This window comes from Microtus oregoni, unplaced genomic scaffold (genome assembly GCF_018167655.1).
Source record: "Microtus oregoni isolate MIOR12 unplaced genomic scaffold, Mior012 000134F_ref0000037, whole genome shotgun sequence".
Lineage (NCBI taxonomy): Eukaryota > Metazoa > Chordata > Mammalia > Rodentia > Cricetidae > Microtus > Microtus oregoni.
In genome coordinates this window covers 67,295-83,097 of record NW_024544778.1, presented here as the reverse complement: position 1 = coordinate 83,097, position 15,803 = coordinate 67,295, and the positions used below count along the sequence as shown (strand labels likewise).

Genomic DNA, 15,803 nt, shown 5'->3' with positions numbered 1-15,803 from the left:
GGTGCTATGGAGACGGCACTATAGAAACGCCCAGCTGAAAGCATTTGAGACCCACAGAGAACGGTTCCCACTTAGTCACCCGGCACAGCAGCCCTGTAATCTGAGAAGGCAGAAGTGATTGGAAAGTGTGTCTCCTCTGCTCCAGAGCCAGCCTGTGACTCAGAGGGGGGATGGATGTTCTAGAAAAATCTGAAATTGCTGTGGTTCACCCTAACCCACTGAGGCTTTCCCACAACTGTCGGATCCCTGGACTGCCCAAGGTTCCCTACGGCCCGTGAGGAGCTCGTGAGGCTTGGTCCCCCTGTTACACTAGGGCCAGGACTCCCAAGGGGACAACTCAGGGCCCCGGGCTGTGCTGGGGAGCTGACACTCCGTGTTGTCTGAAGCAACTGGAGAACAGAAGCCAAGGAAAGGCCTTCCCAGTTTGAAAGGCCTGGCATCCAGGGCAGTGGACAGAGCAAGCAGATTCTGACCATGGGAGGACAGGGTTGGGGCTACTGTATGGTGGGACTAGCTATTCTAATGGGGACATATTAGTCCATGCAGTGACTAAAACACCCCCAAAAGTTAATGTGTTAGAAACTCAGTCTTCAAAACTGCCTGTCAATGGAGCCAGGTGGTACAGGCCAAGGCTGTCCCTGGGAGACCCCAAGGGATGGGTGTTGGTATGGGGTGGTCCCCAGGACCTGGCAGCAGTACTCATCTGACCATGTGATGCTATAGGGTGAGGCCACATTGGGTGCCAGGCCTGCACTTCCCCACTGTCTGCCGGAGCAAGGGTACAGGCCTGTGCCACATCAGACTCCGGCGGGCCAGCCTCTGCTATTGTACTGTGAAGATCTCTGCGGCGGTTATTTTATCTTTACTTTGTTAATTATACAGCCCTTTAAACAGAAAGAATTGTTTCCTTCTCTCAGGCCCCTGGAACAGACAAACCCCACAGAGGGACACGAGTGAGAGGTCCGGAGTGTCGAGCCACCAAAGTGGCCCCTGTGTCTAGACCCAGGGATCCCTGTGGGAGTACTGCGGACACCCCACCCCACCCCACAGGCAGGCACCCACCCAGGACCTTGACCACTCCCCCCGTTTTACACAGCTAGCCTGTACCTGCTTACCTCCCCACGTCAGCTCAGGGAGGACCAAGGTCAGCTGGCCTGGACAGGGAGCCTGGCATGCTCCCTACCAACAGGAGGACCCTGTACTGACAGGGTCGGGTGGAGGAGCGCTTCCAGAGCCTTCCCCAGGGACAGACCCGTCTCAGAGTGTCTTGGATGGGGTCAGGCCTACCCACAGCCAGTTGCTTCTCTCTGGGCTCTTACATGGTTTCTGGGGCTTTGGCACGAAGCTGCGTCTCAGCTGTGTCTCCCTCAGTACTCAGTAAGCACAAGGGTGTAGGGAAAGACAAACTGCCCCCCCCCCCCCCCAGCCCAAGCCCAGCACACACCTAAGGCAGCACACCGGCAGGCTCTGCCCAAGTGTGTCCTAATCCCCGTTTCCCTACACGCCATCTGAGGGACAGGATGGCAGGGTCACCCAGCAGGAGAAGCAAAGGCCGTGCTACACTCTCAGAGGCTGTCGTTTGTAGACCTGTGCCTGTCTTGTTCTAACAAGAGCTAGATTGGGGGAGGAGTCAAATGGGGCAAAACCAGAAGGAATGAAGGCCTGAACACAACGGCACACCCAGCTCTGCTGGGTGCGGGGAAAGGGAGCCCGTGAGGGACAAGTGGAAAGAGAGGCATATACAAAGTCCCGGGATACCGGCTGGTTGGGCGACACTATGGAGTTAACGGAGGCTTTGCGGCTACTGGGCCAGCATGGCCCTCACCTCCACCTCATCCCTGGGGGAGGAGATGGGGGATACCAGCCAGGTAAAAGAGAGCCAGGCACCTCTCCCCTATCACCTCAGGGGGGCTGAGATGGTCACCGTACCCCTTTCCTACCTCACGTGTGCTTCCCGATGCCTGGCGGCAATCCTACGGTGTCGGAATGTGTTGGAGGGAAGGGCAGTCCCTCAGGCCATGAGCGAGGGCTCTCAGAACTTCCCCTTTTCTTATAAAACTACCCGTCCCAGTTAGTGCCCCAAATGCTTCTGAGCTCCCATTCTCTGACCTATAATTAAAATTAATTTTCTCTGGCGCTCTCAACATGCAAGTTCAGTTCTGAGCAATTCTCACCTGCAGACCGGACAGTGCTGCCGTAGGCGCCATCCCCCGTGCCGGAGTCTGGCCACCTCATACCTCCCTAGCGCCGAGCAGTCCCGTCCCCTACAACATCTGTGTTCAGTGACCACCCTTCTGGTATGGTCCAGCCTCACCGGAGGCCATGAGCGAGGTCAGCACAGGGTGGGGCTGCGTGCCCAGCCAGCACTCCCGAAGGCTTGGGTCTGTCTCTGTGAGTTCCTGATGCCCAACAGCCTTGGGCTTGCCTGGGAGTTCCTGTTCCCAAGAACTCTAAGAACCATGCATACGCAGCCGGGCTGTGTCCGCTGTGTCCCAGGTGCCAACCACACCAGGGACCCTACTGGTAGATCGGTGAAAGCGGGTCTTGGGACATTCTGCTCACTTCTCAGGGACGGAGAAGGGAACCATGCTCAACAAGCACAAGCTAAGGCCAGCGACACACATACCAAGACCAGGGCTGCTGGGACCAAGGTGGCCAAATACAAGCACCCCCTTCTCCAGCAGTGGCTGTTGTTGGGCCCCCGGCTTTGGTAAGGCTTACAGATCCCAAGCTGGGCCTCTGTGCCTGTCCCAGGATGTCTTCCACACAGGAGATGTCCACACTAGCCTACATTTGACTTTCTGAACCTGAGATTTACCATGGTCTGACCCTGCTTGGCTCTGGCCAAGCCAGTGAGGGGCATGCAGAACGGAGAAACCTCAGATATACAGAGGGCATGTCAAGGGAGCGGGGAAGCCCTTCCCAGGCTGGAGCAACAGGTGGACCTGGTCAGGGCCTCTGTTTCCATGTTTCTTGTGGTCTCAAGACACACTCAGGCCATCCCAGAGCGTGGGGTCAAGTCCCACTTCCCGGTTAGCTTACGAAGCAGTTCCAGCAGCCCTAGAAGACTAGAATCCTGCCCTCACCCAAGGGCAGAACACGGGCGTCTCTGATAATGTTACTAGGCACCTAGAGGTTCAGTGGACATGACATTACAGGAGCCAGCAAAGACCTCTGAGCCCCCAGCTGACCAGGGCTCAGCTACTAGACCCACTTGTGGGGCATCTTTGGAGGAGTTAAAAAAACAAAACAAAACAAAACAAAACAGGAAACTGTGGGAGGCAAAGGATCTTTCTGTAGTAATCAACACCTGGCTAAAGTCTTTAGATCCACAACAACCCTTGTGAGGCCAACCTGGAGTGATGGGCCTGAGCAGGGATAGGGCCACCGTGGAGGGTCTAGAGCTGGCAGAGGAGTGGGGTTCAGCTCAGCTCAACTCACATGCTCAGATATTTCCTTCCCTTGAAGGGGAAGATGCTGCCATGCCGAAAAGCCTCAAGCTCCTGCTTAGCTGCCGGCAGCCATGCTCTATACATAAGTCAGACGGGACCCTTGGCTGTTTGCAAAGCACTGGGAGTCGGTAGGACCTGCACCAGGGGCAAAGGTTCTCAAGTAGCCTGATTTGCTGTAGCAAGGCTGACAGGATACTCCAATATGGCAGTCAGTGCACCTTCACTGAACTCAGAAGAACCAGGGCAGCCATACACCGAACATTCTCTACTCTCAAAGGTATGAGGTGAGAGACACCAACAACATCCCTGCCTGTTTGCTTGGGCATCAGGAAAACAGTCAGGGCTGGTGGTAGCACAGCCCGTACACAGCTAGATGAGGCAGATGAATTCAAGCTCATAGACCTGTCCTGAGTTGAAGGGTGGGCAAGCTCCCCCCCTCCGAAAAAAACCCAACTTCTCTATAGATCCAGGTGTATAGACAGATATGGCTTAGAGGCAGAGTGCTTGCCTCACATATATAAGGCGCTGCGTTCAATCTCTAATACCCTGCCCCCCGACCCACAGCCTGCCAACAGCAGCAACAATTCATGTAAATCCAAACCGACACAGCGAGGTAAGTACAGGCCATCCACTGAGGGGCCAGAGGAATACAGGGCGTGTACAGGAGTCAAGAGGCAGCCGAGTAAGAGCCCTTGGGACTTGGGCAGAGAAGGGCCTGGCAGAACTCTATGCAACCACGCTCTGGGACAGGCCAAAGGGGGCCTTGGATAAGGCTGAAACTAGAAAGAAGTTGGCGTGAGACACCTCCAAGAGAGAAAGCCAGGAGGCACCCAAGCCCAGGGTGCTATCATGGCTACAGCACCTGCTTGCAGTGGACTCACTGGGAGGCCACCCTTCCAGTCGCCTGAAGCCCAGAGCCATGCTCTCTCACTGTCTCAGGCAACCAAGGTTGGGTAGGAAGTCACTGTCCTTCCCCAGTGCACCAGCATCTGCTCTGACCTCTGAGGACACCTACAGAAGGGGCAGGAACACCTCGTCCTGTCAGACCTAAGCTGATGTACTCAGACGCGGGAGCCTGAGGGGTAGGCATCTGAGTCTGGGGTTACACACGTCTACCAGGAGACACCTTCATATGATCAGGATGACCTCCCACAGCAGCGGCAGTTCCAGGGAAACATGCTGGGTACCTACAGCATCCTCACAGGTAGTAGGAGCCGTGATTCACGTGTGTGAAAAAGAGCGATGAACTCATGATCAACAGTAGGGAAACCATGGACGGCCTTGAAAGCCGTGCAGAGATGATCTCGTGATCAACAGTAGGGAAGCCATGGACGGCCTTGAAAGCAGAAAGTCAGGCACAAAGTCACATGGTATGACTCAGGGGCTAGGAAGTGAAAGACCTCACCTTGCTCAAAACCACAAAGCCCATAAGTGCTGAAGCAGGGCAAGATATCCAAGTCTCTTCCACCACCTAGCCTGTCAGGTCAAACCAGGACCCACTGGGGAGGTGGCCACTACAGCCCCAAGGGAAGCAGACACCCAGAAAGTCCTGGGCAGCCGCTGAGGACCGGAGTATACAGTAGTCAGCAGGCCTTTCTACTTGCAAGAAAAAGCCTTGCCGGTGCCATACAGAAGTCCAGAGCCACAGCCACAGGCAGCTGAGGGGAACAAGCTCTACCCTTGGCTCTGTGACCAACAGCAGAGACTGGACTGAGTTTTTCTCGAGACGGTTGACATTAGTGGGGTGGGGAAGAGGAGGCCTGAGAGAAAGAAAAGGAAAGCAAGAGAGAAAGGGGGGAGATGAGCCCTCTGAGCCACACCTGAATAAGATGGAAACGGAGACTGCAGCTCTGGCCTTCACACTTAGCCTGTCCTTCCCTGAGTCTCAGGATACCCTCAGTGAGGTCCCAGTCACATTGCAGCCTTAGATGGAAACTCACAGTGATTTCGCCCCAGCGTGGGCTGCCTGGGCAGCGTGGGCTGAGAAGAAAAGGGATCCGCCACCCTTGTCAAGGCAGGCCACTCAACTGTGGATGGGAGAACACTGACTTGGCGAGGGGAGATTGGCTGATTCGTGCTCAACATGGACAGACCTTGAAAACAAGCTCGGTGCAAGAAGCCAGACTCAAAGTCACACGGTGTGACTCAGTGGCAGCTGATGTCTAGAACACGGAGATCCACAGAGACAGAAAGCAGGTAGGTGTTCTCGAGTGGGGAGCGTAGGTGATGGGTGGGGGTGGGGGCCACGGGGGTGGATGCTGCTGGCTACGGGCTTCTTTTTAGGTTGGTAAACTGCTGCAGATTGGTGCGACGGTTGTACAGTTCTACCGATCTACTAAAGCCCATTGTACTATAGGTTTTACGTGTGTTCTACAGTGTCTAGTGTCTAAATAAGGCTGTCACCAGGGGGTAAACAAGATAAGCCCATCACCGGGCTGCTAAACTGGTGCCTCGAAGGTTCCCTCGAGGTTGTGTGCTCACAGATGGAAAGCCCTCCTGTATGGCCCATGCCTGCACTAAGGAGCCATCCCACTTGCACACACCTGCACGGCCCACACCTGCATGGCCTACACCTGCATGGTCCATGCCTGCACTGAGGAGCCATCCCACCTGCACAGCCCGCACCTGCGTGGCCCACACCTGCACAGCCCATACCAGCACTGAAGAGCCTGCTCCCCTCTCAGGCAGCAGGGCGATGTCTGTTGGCCGTCTGAGAGTAAACTGACAAAAGGCACCAAGAGCTGGACACTGATGAATGTATATCTGTTCCTTAATCCTGCAGCTCACCTGAGGGGCTGTCCACAAACAACCCCAGAAGGCTCACAGCGTCCCCTGTGTGACAGCCTCAGCCTGAACATGTCCTTGGAGGCAGCCATGGATCACAGAGGGTCATTAAAAATACTAACAACGTAAGCTGGGCGGGAGTGGTGCATACCACTGGTTAATCCCAGCACTCGGGAGGCAGAGGCAGGAGGATCTCTGTGAGTTTGAGACCAGCCTGGTCTACAGAGTGAGTTCCAGGACAGCCACGGCTACACAAAGAAACCCTATCTTGAAAAACAAACAAAAAACCAAACACGGCTGGGAGCTGTACTAGGTCGATAAAGTGTTGGCCCTGCAAGTGTGAAGACCTGAGTGTGGGCCCCAGAACCCACACTGAAAAACACACAATAAACCTAGGTCTATACTCGTAATCCCAGCACTGGGGAGCAGAGACAGGTGGATCCCTGGGTTCACTGGTCAGTCAGCCTAACCTACTTGACAAGCTTCAAGTCGGCCAGACTCTTGGAAAGAAGACGGAAAGAGTCTAAGGAGGAATGACCTAAGGTTGTCCTCTGGCCTCTGCACACACATATATGAATGTGTGCCTGTATATACATGTACCTTCACACACACAAACATATACAGATAATCAAAACAAAGACCCGGGACTCAGGAAAATGTGCCTGAGGTGGAAGGCATCCTGTTGCCAAAGCTGTATGTGTGAGATTGCAGTGGCAGGTTGCAGGGACTGTAAGCTTCCTGCTATGGCAACCCCTTCCCGTGAAGAGTGCTGTCCAGGTCTGCTCTCTTGTTTAGGACAGATGGACTCAGGGCAGAATCCCCCATGGGCCTGTGAAATTCCCCATCAGGAGTGCATGTGCTAAGCGACAACTCTCCTAGGCCACCTTGGCATCCTCAGCCCTCCCCACTCCCCTGGGCCTCGGGGAGATGCCAGGGGCACTATGGGCACAAGAGGAAAATCACATGTCTTGGGCAGGAACGTGCCTGGGTGGTGGGTGCTGTCTGATGCTACAGGTAAGAGTGGGGACCCCAGGCCTTGGAGCACACCTTGTTCCCTCCAGGCCCTGTGCTCCTCTACAAACACTGGGTATCCTGCGGTACACCTTTTTATCTGTGCAGCTAGGCCTGCAAGAGTAGGTGAGGGGTTTCTCGGCCTGCTCAGTCTCAGGACACTGTCCTAGATTCTGATGTAAGTGGCAGAGAAAATGGCCGTGAATCCAGCCCTTGGAAGCCTCCAGGGCCATCTGCCTCAGATGACCTTGACTAACCAGCCTGGAGTGGGTGACCAAAGATTGGTTAGAAAAGCAGTCTGGGGTCTGGCTCCTGGGCAGGAATCCAAAGGGGTCAAGGGGAGGGTTAGCCTGAGCCTCTGCATGGTAGCCGAGAACCTTCCCAACATCTTTGCTGAGTTAACCACCCCTCTGGCTCAAGGACTTAGGCTGTCACTCCAGAAATCCAGCCCTGCCTTGCCACACCTGGGGGCTTCCCCCTCCCTTGACAGACACCTAGTGAGCTCATGGGCGGATAGGGAAGCTCTTCCTTGCCAAGAAAGGGGCATGAAGCCACAGCTGCAGCCTGGAGTTTTACGCGCCCGTGTGCTGGCAGCTGCCGCCCTACCTGCAGCTCCTTGTCCGAGTACTTCTGAGGGTTCTTGCTCCCTTGGCTCTTCTTGCGGAGCTTCTTCAGCTCCGCCTGACACTTGTCCAGGGCATCACCTTTGCTCCTCTGTTCTGTCTGGTACTTCTTCAGTGCAGCCTGGGGAACCACGACACAACCGTGGATGCCTGTGAGTGCTGCAGACCGCTCGATGCCCCTTCCTCCATCCTCCCCACTCCCTAGCCACAGCAGGTTCCCGCTGGCCAGAGTGAGGCAGGGGCCACAGCTGCAGGCCTCCTCCTTGTCTTCCTCTGGCAGATCCCTACCCTCCAAGACCAAAATCAGACCTGGAAGCAGCCTGTCCTCATTCCCTGGCCCTAACGGTAGGTGCAAGGCCATAAACTTGGGTGGTGGGTACCGGACTTGCCTGGGCTGAGCGGCAAGGACAGTGAGACACAGACAAGGCACTCAGCGGGTCCTACGGTACAAGCCAAGGGCTTATGACGAGAGGCTGAGAGGCAGGGGAGCTGCACACGGCTCTTCTCTAGGCCACTAGGGTGGGAGTCCAGCTAGGAGACAGATCCCCAGGAGAGGCAGAGGCAGAGGCAGGCCTGGCAATGGCGGCCCAGCAGGCACGGCGCAGACTGTACTTACACTCAGGTACCTGGAGTCCAGCTCTACCTTCTGTTCCAGCTGTGTGAGCAGCTCATTGTGGAAAGACTTCAGCTGGAGGCAGGGAGGAAACACTGTTAGGCAGCTGTGAGACATGCCGCAGGCAACGGGAGCAGAGCCAGCCTGGACACGGTACCATGCAGGCCCCAAGGGGCCAGGAGGCTCCCAAAGGTGAGGATGGGACAGGAGTCTTTCAAGCCTGGACACCCCATTTCCACCACCCTCCCTCTGATGGATCATTCAGGTAAGGGCTGAAGGAACTGAACCTGAATCGAGAGAAAACTCTGACTTTGCCACCCATGAGCAGCAAGAACGGGGACCTGGCTAGGGCTATCATCAAGGCACTAGTGACCCTTCCACGGCTGACCTATCACAGGTCCCCGTGGCCACCCGAGCATGAGGCCCTGATTTCCTTTCTTTTCCCGGGACCCCAAGACACAGTCATCTTCCCGGCAGATCACTGTAACTCATGTGACCTGTGTTCCTGTCTCTGAGTGTTGACCGCATAGCTACGGAAGTCCCAATAGACACACAGATAAAGAACATAGCCGGTCCTCTTCAGCTGAGGACTCAACTGCTCACCCATGTCTGCTCCTGGAACCCAAGGTGGAGGTCCCAGAGGCCACACTCACCGTCTCTTCCAGCTGGTTCTGGATCTGCCGGTGGACTTCAGCCATCTGGAAGAGGACGTCCCCTGGAGGAAAGAAAGTGGGTTAGATATTTCCAGTCACTGAGCCTACACCAGGACTAAATACTGGACACCACAGAAGGTCCGTGACTCTAGACAGAGGAGCTTCTGGAAAAAAAAAGCCCGGTGGGAGGGGAAGAAGGAACAGAAGAGTCTAAAATGATGAGGGGTTAGAATCTGAGTTAGCGTGCCTGGCATCCTTATGGGCAGTTCAGGTGTCCACATGGAAGCACACACATAGGGCAGGGACATGTGGCGGGAGGCCCTGTGCAGACAGGCTTTTAACCGCGTGCATCACAAACGGCACCTACACAGACCTCACACCAGCCAGTGATGTACTGAGCCACACACCAGAGCAGACACACCTCCTGTGCAAGGCACAGAAAAACCACCCTCTCTGACCCAAGGCCTCACTGCCAGTTTGCATGAGAAAGGCATTCTGGGCCCTGGGTCCTCAGCTGGCATGAGTCCCAGGAGGACAAAGTGGTCTCAGAGCCACTTGCCCTGGAAGAATGTGCCCTTTTGACCCGTGGTGTCAGCCGAGCTGGTGGGCTGGTGCTGTGGACCGGCTTGGCAGAGGCCTAGGCTCACGTGCCACGGAGCACTGGGCATGGCTACGGCTCCATAAATGTTCCCCCAGGACACCAATGCTTCGGGGAACTGATGTGGCTTGGCCTACACGTGAAGGGTAAACTGAAACAATAGAGGTTCATCAGTCAATACCATCCAGGGCCTTTCTAGCTGGGACATCACTTGCCTGGGGCACACATTCCAGGCTGGACTAGTGTCTGTTTGCCCAGCTGAGCTGAGCCCCATCTACAGAGCCGACACTAAGCTGCCAATAACCACCTCCTGCTTTTGACAAGCACACAACAGAAGAAAGTAGAAGGGAAGAGCAAGGGCCCCGCACACTTTCCTTTAAGTCCAACAATGAGCAAATCAGATCCCGGCACCTGCCTCCCACTCCACACCTAAGGATGACGGCTCAGGCCGGGCAGGCAGCCGGAAGGGTCGTGGTTAGGAGCCCTTGACCTGTCATGTATCTCCCGTTGTCAAATGAGCACAAGTTTCCCGCTCCCTTTCTTTTTCCAGGGGCCTGAGACCCCAAGTCATGCTCAGCTGGCCACAGGAGACATGTAACGAACGGGTCAGGCACACAATGCCTCTAACCAAGACCAACAAGGCTGCCTGCCCTCTCTGCCCGGGGCCATCTTGCCTGCAGGGCAGACTCTCTCATCTCCTCCTGTGTAGAGAAACCCAGTAGTCTAGTTCCACTTGCCTGCCTGGCAACTAGCTGGTAACTTTTGGGGAAGTCCGGGACCCTGGCTGGGTGCTATGGACAGACACGGAGAAGGAGACCCATGTCTGTGTCTGGAGGCTGGAGTGTATGCTGCTAAGTCCGGGCGCAGGACTTTTCTCCCCAGGAGTCCCTCTGTCATCCACTGTCGCCAACTGGAAACCAGAAGAAATCCTCTGACAACAGAAGCCTTAGCTGGAGGGTGCCTTCCTCTGGGACATCAGTTTCCCCTGGGGAGTTCATCCAGGTCTGGGGAGGCCAGATTCTTGGGGAACCCTCTTCTGCCCATGAGCTATTGTTTTAATTCCAATGACCACAGGGACACTGAGCACTGACTGAAGATCGGGTGTTGCACAGATTTCCTACACCAGTTAGCATCGCGTGTGGGGCCACACCAGCCACCGTCAGTAGCAAAGGACTCTCCAGGTCAGCAGGGTGGGCAGTGGCCAGATCTACGACTCACCATACCAGCCCCACACCGCTTGCTGACCACCGCCCTGCAGGTCATCCTTTGTGGGCAAAGGGCAAACATAACAGCTGGGCGGGAGCTGTGAGCAAACCACCTGGGTCACCTGGATAAACGTACCGTGGATGCCAGGGGTAAAAACAGCACAGGCGTCTGCCCGGCACCACGCCCTGGGTGTATGACCACAGACCTGCATGAAGCCTAACACTTATGGCAAGGGGACAATGACCACCCCAGAAACTGCATCCCTGTCATAACTGTGTATGGCCAATAGGAAGCTGTGGTCACAAAGTCAGTGACAACTTATACACCAAGGGTCAGGGCAAGTGGCCTCAGGTTTGCCAGACCCCTCTAAAGAGGACGGAAGTCCTACTCCTGGCCCATTCTGGACCTGGACTCCCTTGTGCCTGAAGGGACTGGGGAGCACAAGGGGACAGAATTTATTGTGAAGGAACCTGGTCCCTTATTGCTGCTGAGATAAATAGATGAGGCCAGGGGAGAGGTAGGGCCACAGGCACGGTCCCCATGGGGACGGCCTTGGTTGCCACCAGCACACGTGCCCAGGCATGTCGACCGTTCAGCAGGTCACCAGGGCAATGTCCCACATGCTTAGAACAGGGCTCGTGGGAAACCTAAAGCCACAGAGCTTTCTACACTCAGACCAGAAGCCACCAGTGTGCAAGCAAGAAATACAAGCCCCCGAGTAGCAAGTCCTAGGGTCCTTTGTGTTTTTCTGCATCTGTAAGTTCCATAGGATGGAAACCCGCTGCCCCCAAGACAAGGAAGGACCCAGAAGTACTCTGGGCTTTGCTTGATCATGTTTTCATGACTCAGAGGGTCTGGGGTCTATCTCCTGGCTCTTAACATTCCAGACACCTGGGAATGAGCTATAACTACACCCAGGGGGAAAGCACGCAACCACGATGGGTATGCAGTCTGGCCTGGCAGGGGAACCCACCTGAGTCCCTGGCAGCACTGGCCTTACTCTCTCACTTTGGATTACGCCCACTCACCCTTCCTTTGGCCTGTGCGACCAGCCCCTCAAAATGGCTGTGAGGTCTACACGAGGAGGAATGGGGCAGCGGCGACCAAGCTAGAGATCTCCTTATAGGTTGTTGCTCTTTCCTCTGGCCACATTCTTTAGGGCCAGAATGACGAGTCAATGTCAAGACCAAACAGAGAGCAGTGCACGCCAGTCCAGGAACCTCAGAGAGTGGTGTGATCAGACCGCAGATCCTTACAGGGGACTCCCGATACCCACGGGTGTGTGAAGGGTCTCATAGGATTTTGTTCTGCTGATGGGTGTCAGACCCAAGAGGACAGCAGTTACTGCTCCATCTGGGATGTGTCAACACTCAGACACAGAGCAGTGTCCTTATCCACTAGAACCCTCAGTTCAGAGCCCCAGCTGGGTAGCCTGTCCTCACCCCCACATATGGTGGGTATGCATGCAGGGGCCCACCTAGGCAAAGGCAAAGAACAGGGTACATGTGTGCATGCATATGAGAGAGAGAGAGAGAGAGAGAGAGAGAGAGAGAGAGAGAGAGAGAGAGAGATGCAAGCTGGTGCCGTGCAAGATCAGCCCACATGGTGAATTTTAAACTGCATTTTACAGGCAGCTGCAGGAAGCCACGTGCAGTAGGGCCTGAACATGCACAGCCGCCAGCACTTAACCCCTGGAGTACCATGAGCACAACATGCAGGAGAGGCACAACTAGCCACCCCGAGCACCCCACGGCAGAGGGGGAGTCTGCAGCCAGGGGTATTGATTTCTGCCAGAGGCCATGAGAAGTTTTGTCCATTGGCCCTTGTGCACTTCTTGCATCTGAAGGACTGCAGGCCAGGAGGGACAGAGAAAGAAGCAGGGCTGGGCCCTCATTGTGGGCTCTAAGATCTCCCACCCTCTCCTTTCCCAGGAAGATCCTTCCAGGTGTGCTGTGCTACAAAGAAGAGGCTTGCTTCCTTTTAGAAAAAGATGTTTTATTGTAATGATGTTGGGGGTATGTGCACACGAGTGGAGACCAGATGAGGGCATCAGATCCCTGAGGCTAGAGTTACAGGCTGCTGTGAGCTGCTGACATGGGTGCTCAAAACCAAACTTGGGTCCTCTGTAGAAGCAGTATGGACTCTTGACCACTGAGCCACCTCTCCAGCCACGGGAAGAATCCACCCCATCTCCTGGGGACCTAGAGCGCCAGGGCCACAGCACAGGTGGGCCCCAAACTTGAAAAACCGGATCAGATTGGGAAACGAACGAGGCCCAATGTGCCAGAGCAAACAGTGAATGAGGGAGGTAAATCTTTACAGCTGCCACCTCATGAACCTCTCCAGGGAGTGGAGTATCAGCAGGGGTGACTGGCAGCAGGTGGCCCAACCCAGGGCCCTGGCATGGCAGATCCCAGAGAGACGGAAGCCCCTGGCATGCCAGGGTAGTGAGTCAGCCTTTGTGCATCAAAGGAGGGAGCAGTAACCGAAGAGGGTGGCACTGGGGCTAGGACAGCTGGACACAGGAGGGTTCCAGGACCCCAAGTATTGGGGAACATAGGAGGTAAGATCCCCCCAAAAGCACATGTGGGTGCCAGAGACAACACATTTGGGATAAAGTTGAAAAACACAGGTAGCCATAGCAGGAGGCCACACCCTCCTCAGCCTCTACCAATGTAGAGTGAGTCAAGCAGCTAAAAGGTCTGAGTCACCCTGCATGTCACCCCAAAGCCTCAGTTTTAAAGATTTCTGGAGATAAGATTTCACATATTTCATTCAGGCTGGAGTCAGGAGCAAATTCACTATATAGCCTTAGAGAGAGCCTTGAACTCCCGATGCTCCTGCCTCTGCCTCCTGAATACTGGGACACAGGTGTATGCAACCACACCTAGGAGACTCCCTTTCCTTGGCCAATTAACATTCTTTGGGTGGAAAGAACAGGCTGCCTGACTGCTTGCACTCACTGGCAAGTCCATCCTCTCACCGACATTAGCATCGACTTCAGGATTCTGGGGCATACGAAGACCAGCAGTGACATCCAGCTTGGATTCTAGGGCCTTCCAGTGGTAGGTAGCCATTGTTGGACTAACTGGACCACAGCCTGTAAGCCATTCTAATAAATCTCCTTCCTCTCTCTATATATACAAATCCCTATATATGGAGTCATTCTGTAAGAGCTCTTCCTAAACCCCACTCCTGGTGTCAATTTCTGTTGTATTTAGGGTCACTACTGCTGTGATGAGATATGACCAAAAGCACCTGTGGGTTTATTTGATTTACACTTCCACATCATCAAAGTCTAACCTTGAGTTTCATCATGAAAGGAATTCAGGACAGGAACTCTAAAAGGGGAGGGACCTGGAGGCAGGAGCTGATGCAGAGATCATGGAGGAGTGCTGCTTACTGGTTTGCTCTTCCTGGCTTGCTCAGCCTGCTTTCTTATAGAACCCAGGACCACCAGCCCAGGGCTGCCACCACCCACAATGGGCTAGACCTTCCCTCATCAATCGCTAATTAAGAAAATGCTCCACAGGTTTGCCTACAGCATAATCCTATGGAGGCGTTTTCTCAATAGAGGGTTCTCTCCTCTGAGAGCTTGGGTTAAATTAACACAAAACTGTCCAGCTCAATTGTTCGCATCCAGGGCAGCTGTGGCGGAAGGCCTACAGGGTCATGACAGCCCTAAGTATGACCTCATGTGATCAGTCTTCCTGCTGCATGCTTTTTAACATTGTGTGCGCGCGCGTGTTGAGATATACAGATATCTGTGCACCACAGGTGTGTCTGGTGCCATGGAGGCCAGAACTGGCAGTTGAATATACTGAACTGGACTTACAGATGGTTGTGAGTGGCCATGCAGGGGCTCTGGAAGGGCAGCCAGTGTTCTTAACCTCTTAGTGAGCTCTCCAGTCCTGTGATATACCTTCTTTTGTCATTGTTGTGAGACATGGTCTCACTATGTAGATCTGGCTATTATGGAACTTGCTATGTTGACCAGGCTAGCCTTGAACTCAGAGATCCACCTGCTTCTACCTCCTGAGTGCTAGGAAGTGTGCCAGGCACGATACACGTTTTTGAGGCCCTCTCAGGTATACAGCCAGAAAGGGTACCGGCAGCCAGAACTTAGTGTATGGGCAGACTAGGGGTCTCACTTCTGCCACTATGACACCTCTGCCAGGACAACGGCCATCTGAAGACTGGAGGAACTTTAGAAGACTGAGGGTTTCCCCACACAGAGGTGGAACTTGCCAAGGTGGCCAAGGGGCTTGAACTGGTCTGGATTTCCCCTAAGAACCCTGTCCTTGTCCCTGCCCCGGCTACTCCTAGACTATTCTGAAGATAAACCAAGAACACAGTTCTCCCTGGAGGCTCCACATCCTCCCGGAGGGTAAACTAAGGGCTTGCTCCTGGTAACACTCGATTCATCTTGGCTTGCCCTCGCCTGGCAGGAACTGGGATGGCCAAATGTTGGAATTCTGAGGTTTAGGGCTCAGTCCCGTCTGCTTCTATTCCTAACTAATTTCAGGCCGATTTCAAAATTACACAGACCCAGTGTGACACACCCAGACTGCTTGGTCCTGGGGAGCTGAGGAAAGGGGAGCATTTAAGACCAGGAGTTCAAGATCAACGTGGGCAGTATCCAAGACCCGACAGAAAAGCACAGAGGCTTTGACAGCTACACGCGGAGCCCGAGGCTGGCTAGCAGCTGGGAAATTGAGGGACGTGGTGGCACTCAAGAAGCAGTGCTGGCACCACTGGGTGCCCAGTGAGTTCGTAACAAGAAGGAAATGGGCTAAGGGGCACATGGCTTCCAGGGGAGTCCTCATACCTCCAGTAAGGCTGAAGGCGAGAGTCGGGGGGCAG

The 15,803-nt window shown here is 54.7% G+C and overlaps 1 protein-coding gene across 6 annotated transcripts in view; it reads right to left on the bottom strand.

The window, feature by feature from the left end:
* Window positions 1–15,803, bottom strand: part of LOC121444607 (brain-specific angiogenesis inhibitor 1-associated protein 2) — a 65,725-nt gene that overhangs the window by 16,082 nt on the left and 33,840 nt on the right. For all 6 annotated transcript variants that reach the window (XM_041646467.1, XM_041646468.1, XM_041646465.1 and 3 more), the window contains exons 4-6: window positions 9,137–9,198; window positions 8,487–8,558; window positions 7,854–7,991 (exon numbers count right to left, since the gene is read on the bottom strand). In XM_041646467.1, the coding sequence (XP_041502401.1) occupies window positions 7,854–7,991; window positions 8,487–8,558; window positions 9,137–9,198 (272 nt within the window). The remainder of the gene's footprint in view (window positions 1–7,853; window positions 7,992–8,486; window positions 8,559–9,136; window positions 9,199–15,803) is intronic.